Here is a 14422-nt window from a genome sequence, read left to right as displayed (position 1 = left end):
AGTGTACTTCCACAAAGCTGAAGTATCTGCAGCAGTCCCTTGTTTGTAAGTTGTTTACAGTATCTCATGTTCAGGTTTTCTAAACAAGGCAGGGTTCCCTTGTATTCAGACAGATTCTCTCCAGTTATATTTGTGTCCACTATATTCAGGTATCTAAGTGTACTTCCACAAAGCTGTAGTATCTGCAGTAGTCCTTTGTTTGTGAGTTGAAAACAGCGACTCAATGTCAGGTTCTCTAAACAAGGCAGGGTTCCCTTGTATTCAGACAGATTTGCTCCTGTTATATTTGTACACTCAATTTCCAGGGATCTAAGTGTACTTCCACAAACCTGAAGTATCTGCAGTAGTCCTTTATCTGTGAGGTGTCTACAGTAACTCATGTTTAGGTTCTCTAAACAAGGCAGGGTTCCCTTGTATTCAGACAGACAGATTCTCTCCAGTTATTTCTGTTTTTAATAAATTAAGGGATCTAAGTGTTCTTCCACAGAGCTGAAGTATCTGCAGTAGTCCTTTGTTTGTGAGTTGTGTACAGTAACTCATGTTCAGGATCTCTAAACAAGGCAGGATTCCCTTGTATTCAGACAGATCCTCTCCAGTTATATTTTTTAATGATATATCCAGGGATCTAAGTGTACTTCCACAAAATTGCAGTATCTGCAGCAATCCATTTGACGTGAATTCACTTCCAAGTTGAAACATAGTTCCAAATTCTCCTCTTCGAAGTTTAAACATGAGAATTTCAGGATGTTTCTTCACAAGATACTTAACACCATCATCTGTACCATCACGTACTTCAAAACCTGGAAAATGTAATGTGATGAAATTAAAAAAGATGTTTAATCCAGTTTTATTTCATTTACCTATAACTGTTTTAACTTCATCAGCAAACTTGATTAGCTGATCCGTTGTAAACTTGGCAGAAAACCTCCAATAATGAACCATTTTATCCCCACATCCTTCCACTCTGTTCTTGAGAGTAGAGGACACTCCCCTCAGCATCTTCTTACTCCTGTAATCCAGGAACTGCAAAATGTATATCATAGAATGTTGAAAGGAAAGCGAATAAGTATAATGTTTGTCAAATTATTTTTTTAATATCGCGGATATTAATGATTAGACAGATGTTTAGGGGCTCCATTGCTTATCAGACATGCTAATTTAGAAATAGAAGGGATACTTAAAATTACAAGATCCTTTAAGTCCATTAAAGAATGAAAAGATTGTACCTGAAGAATATGCCTGATTATTTCAGTACACATATTGTCCAGTGCAGGAACCCTTGGTAGGGTCAGTACACTTATCAGAGGGAGAAACGAAGTAATCATCTTTCCATTATCTCTGCTTACTTCAGGTTCACACCTACTAGATATCTTCTCTTCTTTATCCATGGTTATCCTGAAGGAATAAGATATTTACTTATTTTGAAATGGTTAGGTTTCAAACCATAAAAATATCTTTTTAAATTCTTGTTGAGAGACGTCACCTAAGATAAGTTAGGATAGACATTTTGGCAAAAGAATATGCATAAGATGCTGAAAAGAAGCGCTATGGATTAGACTGCGGCTTTAAATCCAGTTTAAGAAATCATATTCAGAAGTTTAAAATATCTATTGCCATATTTGAATTTGGCAAAGAAACGGAAAAATTAAAATCATCTGAAACATTTATTTCAAATAATTTCAAGATAAATGGAATCAAAATGTAAGAATAAATAAATGAACAAAATACTAGTGTCTTGTTTGTCTCTGACAAAATAATTTAAAATTAAGGCATTAAAAATTCGCCACTTAGTTTTCAACATTATTTCCAAACTTAATGCTAACGATATTATAATCTAAGATATTATAATCTAATTAGCAGGACATAAACCTGCTTACAGCATGATATCAAAATTTAACTAACTTAAAAAATATTTCAATACAACACTATGTGATCTAGGAAATGAGTTTTTTACGCGAAAATGAAGAAAATTTTGTAATGCAACATTATGGTTAAAAGAAGTATTTAAATTTTTTTTTAAATAAAAAAAAGGTTTTTCATGAATTTAAGATTTTAACAAATCAAATCGAATTTGTTTTAGAATTTTTTCTTGATATTTTCCCTTTCGAGATAAAAATGTTTAATATAAATTTAAAATTATTACTGCATAGCGGATGCTCGGTGCTGCATAGCACATCTGTGAGGCTCATGGCGGCCGGAGGATCCCTCACTATTTAGAGCAGATGAAACATTTTCGTAGTTTGAAACGTATACCTTACCTTCACGTCGTGAGAAAAATGTGGCAAGCTAACAACTCTCTACATTTTGAAGAAAAAAATAATGTTAACACAAAAAATTAAAACAAAATAGTATTCGAACTTCTGTTATTATAATTATACATACATTTATATTCACTATTCATCACAGCCTTTAAGTTATAATTAAATAATTTTAATCATTCAAAATAATAACTTTCAAAATTTAGAAATAAAACGGAAGTAGGGCTTTATGTTGCTTTATGTTATATACAACTTGACTGACATAGAACAGAATTAATTATTTTACAAAAATAGATTATAGAATATTACATAATTACAAACGTAAAAGATAATGCTTGCTAACAAAGAATTGAATATATTGAAATTAAACCATTGTGTTAATACTGGAAAATTTGGGGATATCGAAAAGTACATTAACCTAACATTATCAGCAGGAAATACAAAGTTGATTAGAAAGAATGATTATCGAACTAGAAAAACGATAAACAAAACTTGCAACCAGTGCTTAGGATTCGGATCCAAGGGGTAAAATATCAACCAAAAACTGCAAAAAAAACGTTCTTACCATACAACCAAAATCTGAACTTTTGAAAAAAGAGAGATTATAAAAATTTCCTCATTTCTGAATGGTTCATCAAGTTTTAGGATGAAAATATGCGAAAAAAAAACACAAAAAATTTGAAAATTATTGTTTGTAAAAAAATTCAGTGAATCTTAAAGAAATGATCATGATCTGGATCCATATCAAAATTAAATGGATCCTAAGCACTGCTTGCAACACTAAAGAAGATTTGGAAAATAAAATAATGATACAGATAATACAAGACACAAAGAAATTAATAATAATTGATAATCCGGATTTTCGATTAACCGGATCAAGCAGATTAGAATCCGGAACATAGATTGAAGTGTAGCTGTGCCGGGCCTGGATGATGATATATTTAAGAGAAGGAGAAACATGAATCTGAATGGATGCCAATGATGTACCAGGATGAATATTTGTAGTTCAGTCTCAAATCTAAAACATTGTTTAACTTAAAATACTAATTCAATAACTTCCAAGTAACTAAAAGTTGAGAATTTTATCCCCTAGTTATATTATTTTGTACTTATACAGTAGACTGAGACATATATACATTAGCTTATGTTCAGTTTCCAACTCTGTAAAAAAAACTTTAAAAATCCTCAAAATTAAAAAAGGCACCTTAGCGAATAATCCACTTGTTGAGCAGATTAGTTCCTCGATCTTCCACCTCGACCCCGACCTCCTCCTAGCCTGGAGGTCAACTCCACACGGTCATCAACTACCTAAATTATATTAATATTACTTCACTAGGTTGGAAGCCCAGGGTTGTCATAGTTAGTCCCGCCGTTTACCCGCGCGGTGTCGTTTTCCATTATTTAAGTCGACCCACTCAATTTAGAGTCTCAAAATCAAACAAAGAACATTCCCATGGGTCTCCAGAGTTCCCCAACCAAAAATTGATTTGAATGAATTCAGGCGTAAAAAATGCAAAAAAAGGTTTGATTTTTATTACTTGTTAATTGTTAAAGCTAGAGAGATCGCTAAAATGATTTCAAATAATAACGTTTAATTGATTTTAACAAGAAAAATAAAACCTTTATGGAATGGATATTTTCAAATATTCCGTCATTTAAAACTGGATTAAAATAAAACCTGAATGGTGAACTCCGCAATGTCCTTCCCTAGTCCTGACATGACAAACTGCTCCATCCTGATGAGTTTACTGCTCCACCTTCTCCTCTCCTGCTCCAACCTGTCCCTCTCTCGGAGCAGTTGCTCCCGTCTTCTACGTACACTCTCCACCTGAACCTGGAGCTCTTCAATAGTTTCCAGTTTACGTTTCCTACAGTTCTGTGCTGCAACCTTGTTCTTTCCTCGTCGTCTTATATCTTTACAGATCTTAACCTAAAACATTTAAAACTTTAAACAATGGCTTCGTACTATTTAAACGAAAACCCAAATATGTTTTCATATTCTTCTCATGTTTCGCTTTTTAAATCAACTATTAGGAAAACAGTTTTGTTATTTAAATGACCCTTCATTAAAAAAAAAGAGGGATATGTATGATTTACAGTGGTACCCTTTCAATCTCTGAGTAACAATGAGCACGCAAGATATTTTAGGTTTTCTATTTAAGAAGTGTTTAATTTTGGTTAGACCTTCCTCATTGCCTCCGGAGCATAAATGCGCAAAACCGCAGTTGAAAATAATTAATTTTGAAATATTAAAAACATGGATATCTCCATCTATTTTAATGAGACAAATGTATCAGGGGTTCCGTTGTGAATCGGTCATGCCACTCTATATATGGAAGGTCACTTGAAATTACGTCTACAGTCCCTTTTGAGAACCAAAACCTTAAAAATCGAACAAATTATTAGTATTTTTTAATCAAATCTAAGGATCCCGTTTTTAGGTAAACTTTAAACGTACCATTTCTTCAAAAGGCACTGAGTGTTTGATAATGCAACAAAATGATTATAACATAAACAGTAAAATATCTCTTAAATCTGATGGATCTAACCTGATGAGGTGAGAGGGTTGAGTCTGCTAGAATCATATTAAATCTGTCTACTGGGCAGTTTATTAATTCACGAACAGTGTAGGGAAGCCCAACCTTCGCTGCTAACTTCTCATCCCTAGTACACCTAGAATAGATACATACCACAGGTTAGGTTGGAAATATATGCAGGAGTAGGTAAGCCAGTTCTAAAGATCCGGATCCAGATCCGTTGGATCCGCAATATTTTGGCTTCCTATCCTCAAAAATATGCGGATTCAAGAATAGAAAAGGTATATGAGACAGGTTAGGTATGTAATATAAACAGGAGTAGGTAAGCCAGTGCTTAAGATCCAGATCCGTTGGATCCGCAATAATTTATTTATTTATAGGATATATCTTAAAAAGTATCAAAATAAATGAATTTGAAGAGGGGTACTTCGTGTGTAGATACAGGGTGACCCACAAAACATGACAGTTGGTGAATAGTTTAAAATGTCCTCTTCCACCTGAAGTTGTTTGATACCAAAGATGATGATAAGAAATACTAAATGGCAGTAATATTATTGTAAAATTGATTTCAAACTTGTGCATATTTGAGTAAAAGATTTGTTTAACGAAATAAACTGCAAAGAGTTTTAAATAACTAAGACAGTATCATGGAAGAAGACATTGAAAACTATTCACCAACTTTCATGTTTCGTGGGACACCCTGTAGGTACTAGGTCAGTATGAAACAACTGTGAATTAAGGTGGTGGGTAGATTTATTATTATTGTAGTTAGGTCGTTCAGAAAATTCAGAAAAGATAAAAAATAATTAAGTTAAGTCACCTGCTATCCTCACTCGAATAGTACCCAGAAGACTCACTTTCATTTCTCCTCCGACCCCCCAACCCTGACCTTAGACCTCCGTCTCCTGACTCCTTTTCTAGCTCGGACTCAAGTTTAACTCCAGGTTCAAGTTTAGCAGCAGTATAGCTCCCATGATCATTGTTAAACCCGTCCCAGCTAAAGAACGGTTGGTAGGAGAGAGAAAACTCAGGAACTCCTTTCCCAGATCTTCTTCCGTACAATGTATCCAGATCAACCTTAAACATACCTGTAATTATCTTCCAGATCAACCTTAAACATATCTGTAATTATTTTCCAGATCAACCTTAACCATATCTGTAATTATCTTCCAGATCAACCTTAAACATATCTGTTATTATTTTCCAGATCAATCTGAAACATATGTGTAATTACTTTCCAGATCAACCTTTAACATCTGTTATTATCTTCCAGATCAACCTTAAACATATCTGTAATTATTTTCCAGATCAACCTTAACCATATCTGTAATTATTTTCCAGATCAACCTTAAACGAATCTGTAATTATCTTCCAGATCAATCTTAAACAAATCTGCAATTATCTTCCAGATCAACCTTAAACATCTGTTATTATCTTCAAGATCAACCTTAACCAATCTGTTATTTTCTTCCAGATCAACCTTAAACATATCAGTAATTATCTAACAGATTAACCATAAACAACAAATAGGAGATTTTAACTATTCGGACATAGATTGGAAAAATAGAACTGCATCAGCTAAAATAAGTAAAGACTTTTTAGAACTAGTTGAGGCCAAATTTCTTAAGCAGTGCATAGATTTTCCTACTCACAATTCTGGAAAAACCTTAGATCTGGTCTTAACACAGGGAGAACTTGTCATTAGCTGTGAGAACCTAGGAAAACTTGGATCAAGTGACCACAGAATGATCCTAACTCACATAAGAGGGGAAGTACCAACAAAGAACAAAACCAGCTATTTTAGTGACTGGAAAAATGCGGACATTGTTAGTCTAAAAGAGTTCTTATGCAACATTAATTGGCAGGAAAAACTACACAACATGGACATTGAAGAAGCCTGGAATCTTTTTAAAAACAAACTATCTGAATGTATGGACAAATTTGTTCCTCAGAAGGTAAAAAAAATTGAACAATCAACCACCTTGGATGAATAGGGATTTTCTACAGCTCATCCGAAAAAAGAGAAGAGTTTGGAAGAGATACAGTAAATACAGCAGCATGGAGGACAAGACTGAGTATGAAAATATGGAAAGACAAGTAAAAAACCAAATAAGAAACACCAAAAAGAACTATGAAAGAAGACTTGCCAGAGAAATTAAAAATAATCGCAAATTGTTTTATAATTATATAAATTCTAAAAAATCTAACAGAGTGGCAGTTGGACCATTGAAGCATGAAGGAAAATTAGTAACAGATTGTGAAGAAATCTGTGATAAACTAGGTAATCACTTTGGCTCAGTATTTACTAAGGAGGAAAACTCTGACGGAAATATCAACATTGAAGACCTCACTGACCAAATATATAATAAATCATCAGCCTGGAAACCAGTTTGGTCTGGAGTGCCCCAAGGGAGTGTCCTTGGACCGTTGTGTTTTGTTATATATATAAACATACTTGACCTAGTAATTAAAGATGCCCTAACTTTTCTGTCCAAGTTTGCAGATGACTCGAAGGCTGGAAGGAAAGTTAATACAGATAAGGATAGAGAAGCACTACAATGTTCATTAAATGCATTAACTCAATGGGCACAGGACTGGAAGATGGAATTCAACGAGTCGAAATGTAAAGTTTTACACATTGGAAAGAAGAATCAAAGATATGGGTACCAAATGAATGGTGTAAATCTGGAGGTTTCAGACAAAGAGAAAGATGTTGGTGTAATGATACAGGAGGATCTTAAACCCTCTAAACAGTGTGCTACTGCTGCAGCCAAGGCGAATAGTATTTTAGGCCAGATGGCCAGATCTTTCTCCTATAGGAATAAAACTATATGGATGTCATTGTACAAAACCTATGTCAGGCCCCACTTTGAATACTGTATTCAAGCCTGGAATCCCTGGCTAGTAAAAGACAAAGAAACTCTAGAAAGGGTTCAAAAAAGAGCAATAACAATGACCTCTGGACTCTTTGGGTCAACCTATGAAGAGAAGCTGAAAGAGGTTGGTTTGATCTCCCTGGAGAACAGAAGAAAGCGAGGAGATATGATCCAAGTCTGGAAAATTCTACATGGACACGACCATGTGGACAAAAACAAATGGTTCAGCTCTGCGTATGTACCAGAAGAAGGAAGGGGTATTCAAACCAGGCAGTCAAGTGATCCTTTAAACTTGAAAATTCCAGCTGTAAAGACCGAAATATATCGAAATTTTTTTAGCACAAGATGTGTTAATATGTGGAACGAAATCCCACATGATGTGAAAAATGCAAAGAACCTGAATAGTTTCAAGAATAAACTAGATGAATGGCTAATCTACTGAATGGCCAACATAGACAAAAAAATGAGATGTTTTAATTATCACACCAGTGATACAATAACATAAATTCACCAATTAAACCAATTAAAATTAATCTAGCCTTTAATAGATCTCTGTATTATCTTCCAGATCAACCTTAAACATCTGTTATTATCTTCAAGATCAACCTTAAACATCTAGTATTTAATAGATCTCTGACTATTACATTAATCCTCTATTAAATCCAACATCCAAGTTTTGAGGCTGCAATTATATTCAGTTTGACAGTTTTCACCAAAATATTAATTGATTTTCCCAAATTCTACGAATAATACCCTATAAGATATTTAAAATTTTTGGGGATGAAAATAGTTTTCTTTTCCAAGAGGGGGTGGGGTAATTAATTCACCTGTGCACAAGCTCCTCCGGAAAGTTGAAGGGAGGTTTGGAACTCCTCCGAGGAAACCACGTCGAGGATCTCCTCATGGAGAACCTCGTCCTCGTCCTCCACCTTTATATCCTCTAGCTTGAGCTGTTCTGTGTGGATGGATTCTGGTTTACTGTATTCAGGTTCAGTTTCAAGTTTAACTTCTGCCTCAAGTATTCCACTCTCCTTCATCACCTAAACCATATTATTCATGTAGAAAGGTTTAATTAGTTCTGAGGTCGAATTTAAAGAATTCGAAACGCGTTCAAATATGAGACACGGTTCAACTTAAATTTTAATCAATGTTTCAAGATTTAAGCGACCGCGCAATTTGAACCGCGCGTTGATTGGCGTTTCAGTGACGCGGTTCAAATTCATTAAATTCGGCCTATGGGACAAAATAAAATGGAAGGAGAAATGTAGATTGAGGTGAATCACATCCAGTTCGACCACGTCTTGCTTATCGTTGAATTTGGTCCTGGGACCGAATTTAATGAATTTGAGCCGCCGCTTCAAGGGTAAAGAGTCAGGAAGGATTTGAATCAATGATTCAATTTTAAAACGGCAATTTCATTACATTCGCTCCCAGGTAATATTTAAGATAAAAGGATGTTGTATCGTCGAAATTGTCGGCGATTTTAAGATTTTTCAATCCCCATTTTGAAAAGCTAAGAAAACATCTCAAACACTTGTCTAAAAAAACTCTCCGAAAGTCGTCTTCAACTATTTAAAATTCCAACCTGAGCTATAATATCCCCCTCCAGAATTCCCTCCGCCTGTTCCAGAGCTACATCAATATTCTCCAAGGACTCCTCCGATACTCCCTCCAGAGCATCCTCCAATGATATATCGAGGATGTCCTCCTCCTCCTCACTTTTGCCTCGAATAAACGTCTCGGGCGTATAAACCTAAAACAGAATGAGTTCCTTAATCAAAATTAACAAAAATGATTGAAATTTGCTCAAAACAAACAAAAACAGGAATACACACAAATCCAGGGAGCTAACACTGCACAAAGTTTTGACAATTAAGCCGTATCATTTGAATCTGTGCTATTACCGGAAGTGCTTTGTTATTATATTTCTATTAAATATATCAGAATTAAAACATTTCTCGTCCACAATATGTGATTATACTAAACGCACTTTTATTGTGAATTTTATGTTAAATTTATTAATAAGTTCCATGTCATCAAACAACAACAAAAATGTCGATTTTTTCTTTGTAAATTGTTACAAGCTACGTTTACCTGACGATGAGCTTCTGCCGACTCGTGAGCTTTTTTCTCTTCGTCCTCTACAGGTTCAGCATTGAGATCTCCGGAGTCTCTAGCTCTGGAGAACATAACATCATTCCGGAGAATCTCATCCTCACTCAACAGCTCAGTAGAGCGGGGACTGTTCAACATATTTAGATCAAACTCATCTAATCCAGCAACTCCGAGGTTCAGACCAAGATCGTCCAGATTCTCCCTCTCCCTGGTCTCCTCCTGGATGGGGAAGAGAGGTTCTTCATTGATCGCGTCCAACTGGAGCAGGTCAGGAATAGCTGAGAACGACTCACGCTCCCAGTCATCGAAGGGATTTGGACGTTCAAATATTTCTTCGTCGAACCCTTCCATATCCTGGTCTTGGTTCATGAGGTCGTCCTCGCTAAAGGTCAGGGCGATCTCCTCGTCCATCTTGATAAAAGCCTCGTCTAGGTCTTCAATGTTGTAGTCCAGGTTCAACAGCTGTTCGTCCATGTGAAGCAGTTCGTACTGAATGGCCCCATGGTCCTCTAGTTCTGGTATACAAGCCTGGACCAGCTCAGGAGGTATCTCAGGACCGTACTCTACCCCGGCCCCGTCATCTAGATCCATCAGGTCATCCTCGTAGAACTCAGGAAACATGTCACTTGCTCCTAAAGTACTATTCACATTTCCACTCGCCAAACATTCTTCAACATCAGGCTTCCCAACTTGAGAAACATCTCGGTCAGATGTATGCATCAAACCAAAACTTTCAGGGGCATGCTCCGAACTTGAACTTTCAAATGCATACTCTGAATCTAGACTCTCCGGAGTAAGCTCAGAACCTGGACTCCCAGGAACATGATCAGACCCAGAGCTGAAAGGACTTCCCACGTTCTCAGTATCTGATATCCCAGAATCTGAATCTGTCTGCTCACAATCCTAAATCAAAATTCAATGTGGATAAAACACTTGAAGTGTCCGGGGTTAGGGTTAGTAAAAATTAAAGAAGTTAAGCCCTGGGGGGGGGGGGGGGTTAAATACCAGAAATAAGAAAGGTTTATAAGCGTAGCCTCAGCGAGAGACTATAAAGAAATGCATTCAACAACCCACCTTTAATGACTAAACCTTATCAGTGATGAACAGGAAGAGAATTGTGGGAGGGGGAGGGGGAGGGGAAAACATTAAGAAAACTCTGAAGAACAAGTGTTTCGAGGAACAAAGGTAAGTATTTAGACCAGGAAAAGAAACATTAGATAAAAATACCCAAATGAAAAACAAAGAAAGAACCATTAAAAACTCCAAAGTAGAACAGAAAAGAAAGGTTTTAACAGAGAAGAACAAAGAAGCAGAAGTATAACAAATAGAAAAAAAGACAGCAAATATTGAAACATGAAATATTAAAAAATAATTTGATGTACATGGTGTCCTAAAAAGTATTTTATGACTGTTCTACAGAATTTTACTTATAAAATTTGGTTTAAGAATAAATGCGGTAATTTATTTCAAAGATCAAGGAGATCTTCAAGTCTTGCTGATGTCATGTTTCGTGGAACAGCCTGGATAAAAAATACATGTACAAGGAACAGAAGAAGTAAAACCATAAGGATCATAGGAAGAACATGATAGGAAAGAATGGACACAAAAACACCATAATGAATATAAAAAGTGTAACTTCTTATAAAATATTGATGGTAGAAATATTATTCAAGTATTTTGAATGTAGGTGTAGGCGGTGACCCTCGTTTTAACGGCAAAAAAGGAAAGATAACGCGTACGAGAGAGGACGGGCAACCTCACCCGAACAGCTTCCGAACCTCATTTTACCCATATAAAAAACCATTCCTGGAAGACTGTTTGGGAGAGGATAGGAAGCCATATTGGGACGAGCAGTGCCATTAAGGGGTAAAATAAGGTTCGGCAGCTGTGCGATGGAGGTGGCCGTCCCACTCTCGAACAACAGACAAACTTAGAAGGGGGGGTGGAATACAATTGTTAAGGAACAGTGTTTGCCACAAGCTTGTGTTATCTTTGTGACCTTATGTAGTATAAATTTAATATTCTAAAATATTAATTCTGTTTGCTAAAATAATGTTATTTTGAAATACCAAAGGTGTGTACAGTTACACCACACGATCAGGTTTCAAAGATATAGGGATTAGAAATTTGAGGTTGTGGAAAATATCGGATGCTTTGTGAATTGAAACTTTAGATTCAACGATCATTTATAGATAAAGCAATGCAAAGGTTTTATAGACAAATCAACAAGGTAAGCTGAGAGCTGCACTGGAACATCACCATACAAGGAGAACCTGAACAGAATAATTTCAACTTTTTTCTTCTACAGGGCGAACAAGTAACTTAATCACCCTGCTATTAAAATTTTATAAGTTCATAGTTGACATTTCCCGTTGTAGGGTGATAAAGTTACTTAATCACCCTACAATAGGGTGATAAAGTTACTTTATCGACCTGCTATTAAAATAGTTGAATAAAATTGAATAAAAATATATGTTATTGTAATGGGTATCATGCGTGCGAAAAATTTGTTGCTGTGATTTTTTGCATTTTCTAATTTGTTTTCGATCAAAATAAAAGTATTTTCACACCGAAACAAAAAAATAAAAAATACCGACAAAAACTTTTAAGCACTTAATATTACCCATTACAATAACATAAATAGATATATTCTCCTTGACTAGTGTCTAGAACGGAAGAGAAAGTATCGGTCTGCGTACTGCGTCAGCGTACAGAGTGCACACCAGTGAGTCATTCGTTTAAAAACATTGAGTCACACAAAATATATACACAAAACTAACAAGACGATATCAAGATATTTGAAGAATAGTTTCCAGAGTCACACTCACACAAAATACATTTTGAAATAAATCAATGTTTAAATTAGGTACTTAACTAAATAAATATGTCAATAATTTAGATTTATATCAAAATGTGTTAATTAGACAAGATTGAAACAATCTCTGATCCTATTAACGACCGATATATGTATATTGTATAATTAAAGAAACTATATTCTGTTATTATGTGTTAATTAGACAAGATTGAAACAATCTCTGATCCTATTAACGACCGATATATGTATATTGTATAATTAAAGAAACTATATTCTGTTATTATTTTCTAGACGTCTAAACCCCCCCCCCTTCCGGCCTCCACCCGCCGCCGTCTATGAATATTTCAGTTTTTACTAAAAATACGCCAATCAACAGGTTGTTAGCTTAGCTACCTTGACACTGAGATGAAGGAGGGTGCTTTAATAGTGTTATTAATAATATAAATTGTATAACTCCGTGAATTTGTATGGGTCATACGTTCTTCAGTATGAAGTAAAATTATTAGCGATCGATATCAATTTAACTCGAAGTCAACCTATACCCCCTTTCATTTATCGCAAACACTTCCTTTAAACCCTTAATCTGATCAATGGTGTGGAAGCATTTGTCGCTTTTCTAGGTTTATACTTCGCAAAGAAATCACAATTGACAATAATCAGTATTTAAGATTACAAACATTGACATCTAATTCATGATCAGACAAAGCGTTTAGGGTACCGTTGTGAAACGAGCATTGCTAAATTTGCAAAGTGTCGCTTTAAATTAGACTAACAGTCCCCTGTGTAACATAAGGTAGGATGTCTGACATTAAAACAAACTGAAACCTGCCGGACACGGGCAACGCTGAGTATTTCTGTTGATTGGATTATTCTATACCTGTTGAAAGTGCCGAGTGTGTTGAGTTCCTCTAGTATATCCTCCTGGTACCTCGCTAGCAGGCTGCTCGGGTCCTTCAGGGGGTAGGAGGGAAGGATGGGCTGCCACGCCTCCCCTAATAATACTCCGCCCCCTGAGTCCTGACCATTGGACCGGTTCAAGCCGAAATAGCTATTAGGGTCAACCTGGACAGGAATTGAGTCTTTGCCACAAACTCAAGTTTTCAAATATTATATCTTTGCAACCTGATGATGTAAACCGTTAATATTCATATATATTTAAGGTCTAGGACATTTGGTTTCAAAGATATAGGGACGAGAAAATTCGAGTTTGTGACAAAGACTCGTTTTTCAAAAGGTTAAAAATATTTTTTTAAATTGAGGTTAAAAGAAAAAATTCAGAGACTCAATAAATTGAGACCGGAACTTTTGAACGATAGATTTTAGGCATCATCAGAATGAACGAATTAGTTTAATTTATAACCGATCTAAATTAGTTCTGTCCTTTCTCTTATCTCTGCCAAATAATGTTAAGAATAAAATAAAAACCTCAAGTATTTTTAAACCTATTTATAACGATAGCTCATTTTAAATATATAAAATCTTACTAAATTAATGATATTCACCTTAAGTAGGCTGATAATAAGGGCAAGCTGCAGTAAATCTTGATTGATCAACTTCTTAAAACTTCTCATTTTTATAACTATTTTTTTCATCGACAATGAAAAGCACTCGAAGTTGAATGTAAGCTTGTAAAGCTGTTTCTGTGTCTATGGTTTTCTGTTGACTGACTCCTAATGTCTAGTTGTCTATGAAAGGAAGGATCGGGTAGAGTGCGGCGACCAGACTCGCAATGTCATAAGAAATTTATCCATCCTTTCCTTCACATTCTCATTTAGAGTTCTTATCCGTCTACGCTAGCAGGATATATCCTGGAATATGGAT

The 14422-nt window shown here is 35.5% G+C and overlaps 3 protein-coding genes across 8 annotated transcripts in view; all 3 read right to left on the bottom strand.

Moving 5' to 3' along the window:
* LOC111704738 (F-box/LRR-repeat protein 14) overlaps nt 1–2831 on the bottom strand; it is a 7220-nt gene extending 4389 nt beyond the window's left edge. For 3 of the 6 annotated variants that reach the window (XM_023477067.1, XM_023477068.1, XM_023477066.1), the window contains exons 1-4: nt 2144–2831; nt 1227–1395; nt 861–1023; nt 655–800 (exon numbers count right to left, since the gene is read on the bottom strand). In XM_023477067.1, coding sequence (XP_023332835.1) covers nt 655–800; nt 861–1023; nt 1227–1395; nt 2144–2169 — 504 coding nt within the window. In that variant the 5' untranslated portion in view covers nt 2170–2831. Of the gene's footprint in view, nt 1–7; nt 801–860; nt 1024–1226; nt 1396–2143 lie in introns of those variants that run through there. The other 3 variants (XM_023477071.1, XM_023477069.1, XM_023477070.1) reach the window with 3 other exon arrangements.
* A 202-nt stretch (nt 2832–3033) lies between these two features.
* On the bottom strand, nt 3034–10708 carry LOC111704737 (uncharacterized). Its single transcript, XM_023477065.1, has 8 exons — nt 9766–10708; nt 9257–9424; nt 8499–8711; nt 5616–5872; nt 4808–4931; nt 3937–4188; nt 3463–3566; nt 3034–3276 (listed from the first exon to the last, which is right to left on the bottom strand). Exons 1-7 carry the CDS (start codon nt 10504–10506, stop codon nt 3492–3494), a joined length of 1830 nt encoding a protein of 609 aa, XP_023332833.1. The 5' UTR covers nt 10507–10708; the 3' UTR covers nt 3034–3276; nt 3463–3491.
* A 1260-nt stretch (nt 10709–11968) lies between these two features.
* LOC111704746 (uncharacterized) lies at nt 11969–14422 on the bottom strand. Its single transcript, XM_023477080.1, has 3 exons — nt 14104–14422; nt 13479–13663; nt 11969–12059 (listed from the first exon to the last, which is right to left on the bottom strand). The coding sequence occupies exons 1-3, from the start codon at nt 14191–14193 to the stop codon at nt 11969–11971; spliced, it is 366 nt and encodes a 121-aa protein (XP_023332848.1). The 5' UTR covers nt 14194–14422.

This window comes from Eurytemora carolleeae, unplaced genomic scaffold (assembly GCF_000591075.1).
Source record: "Eurytemora carolleeae unplaced genomic scaffold, Eaff_2.0 scaffold259, whole genome shotgun sequence".
Classification (NCBI taxonomy): Eukaryota; Metazoa; Arthropoda; class Copepoda; order Calanoida; family Temoridae; genus Eurytemora; species Eurytemora carolleeae.
Note: the sequence above shows the minus strand (reverse complement) of the source record. Positions and strands in the feature narration are given on the sequence as shown.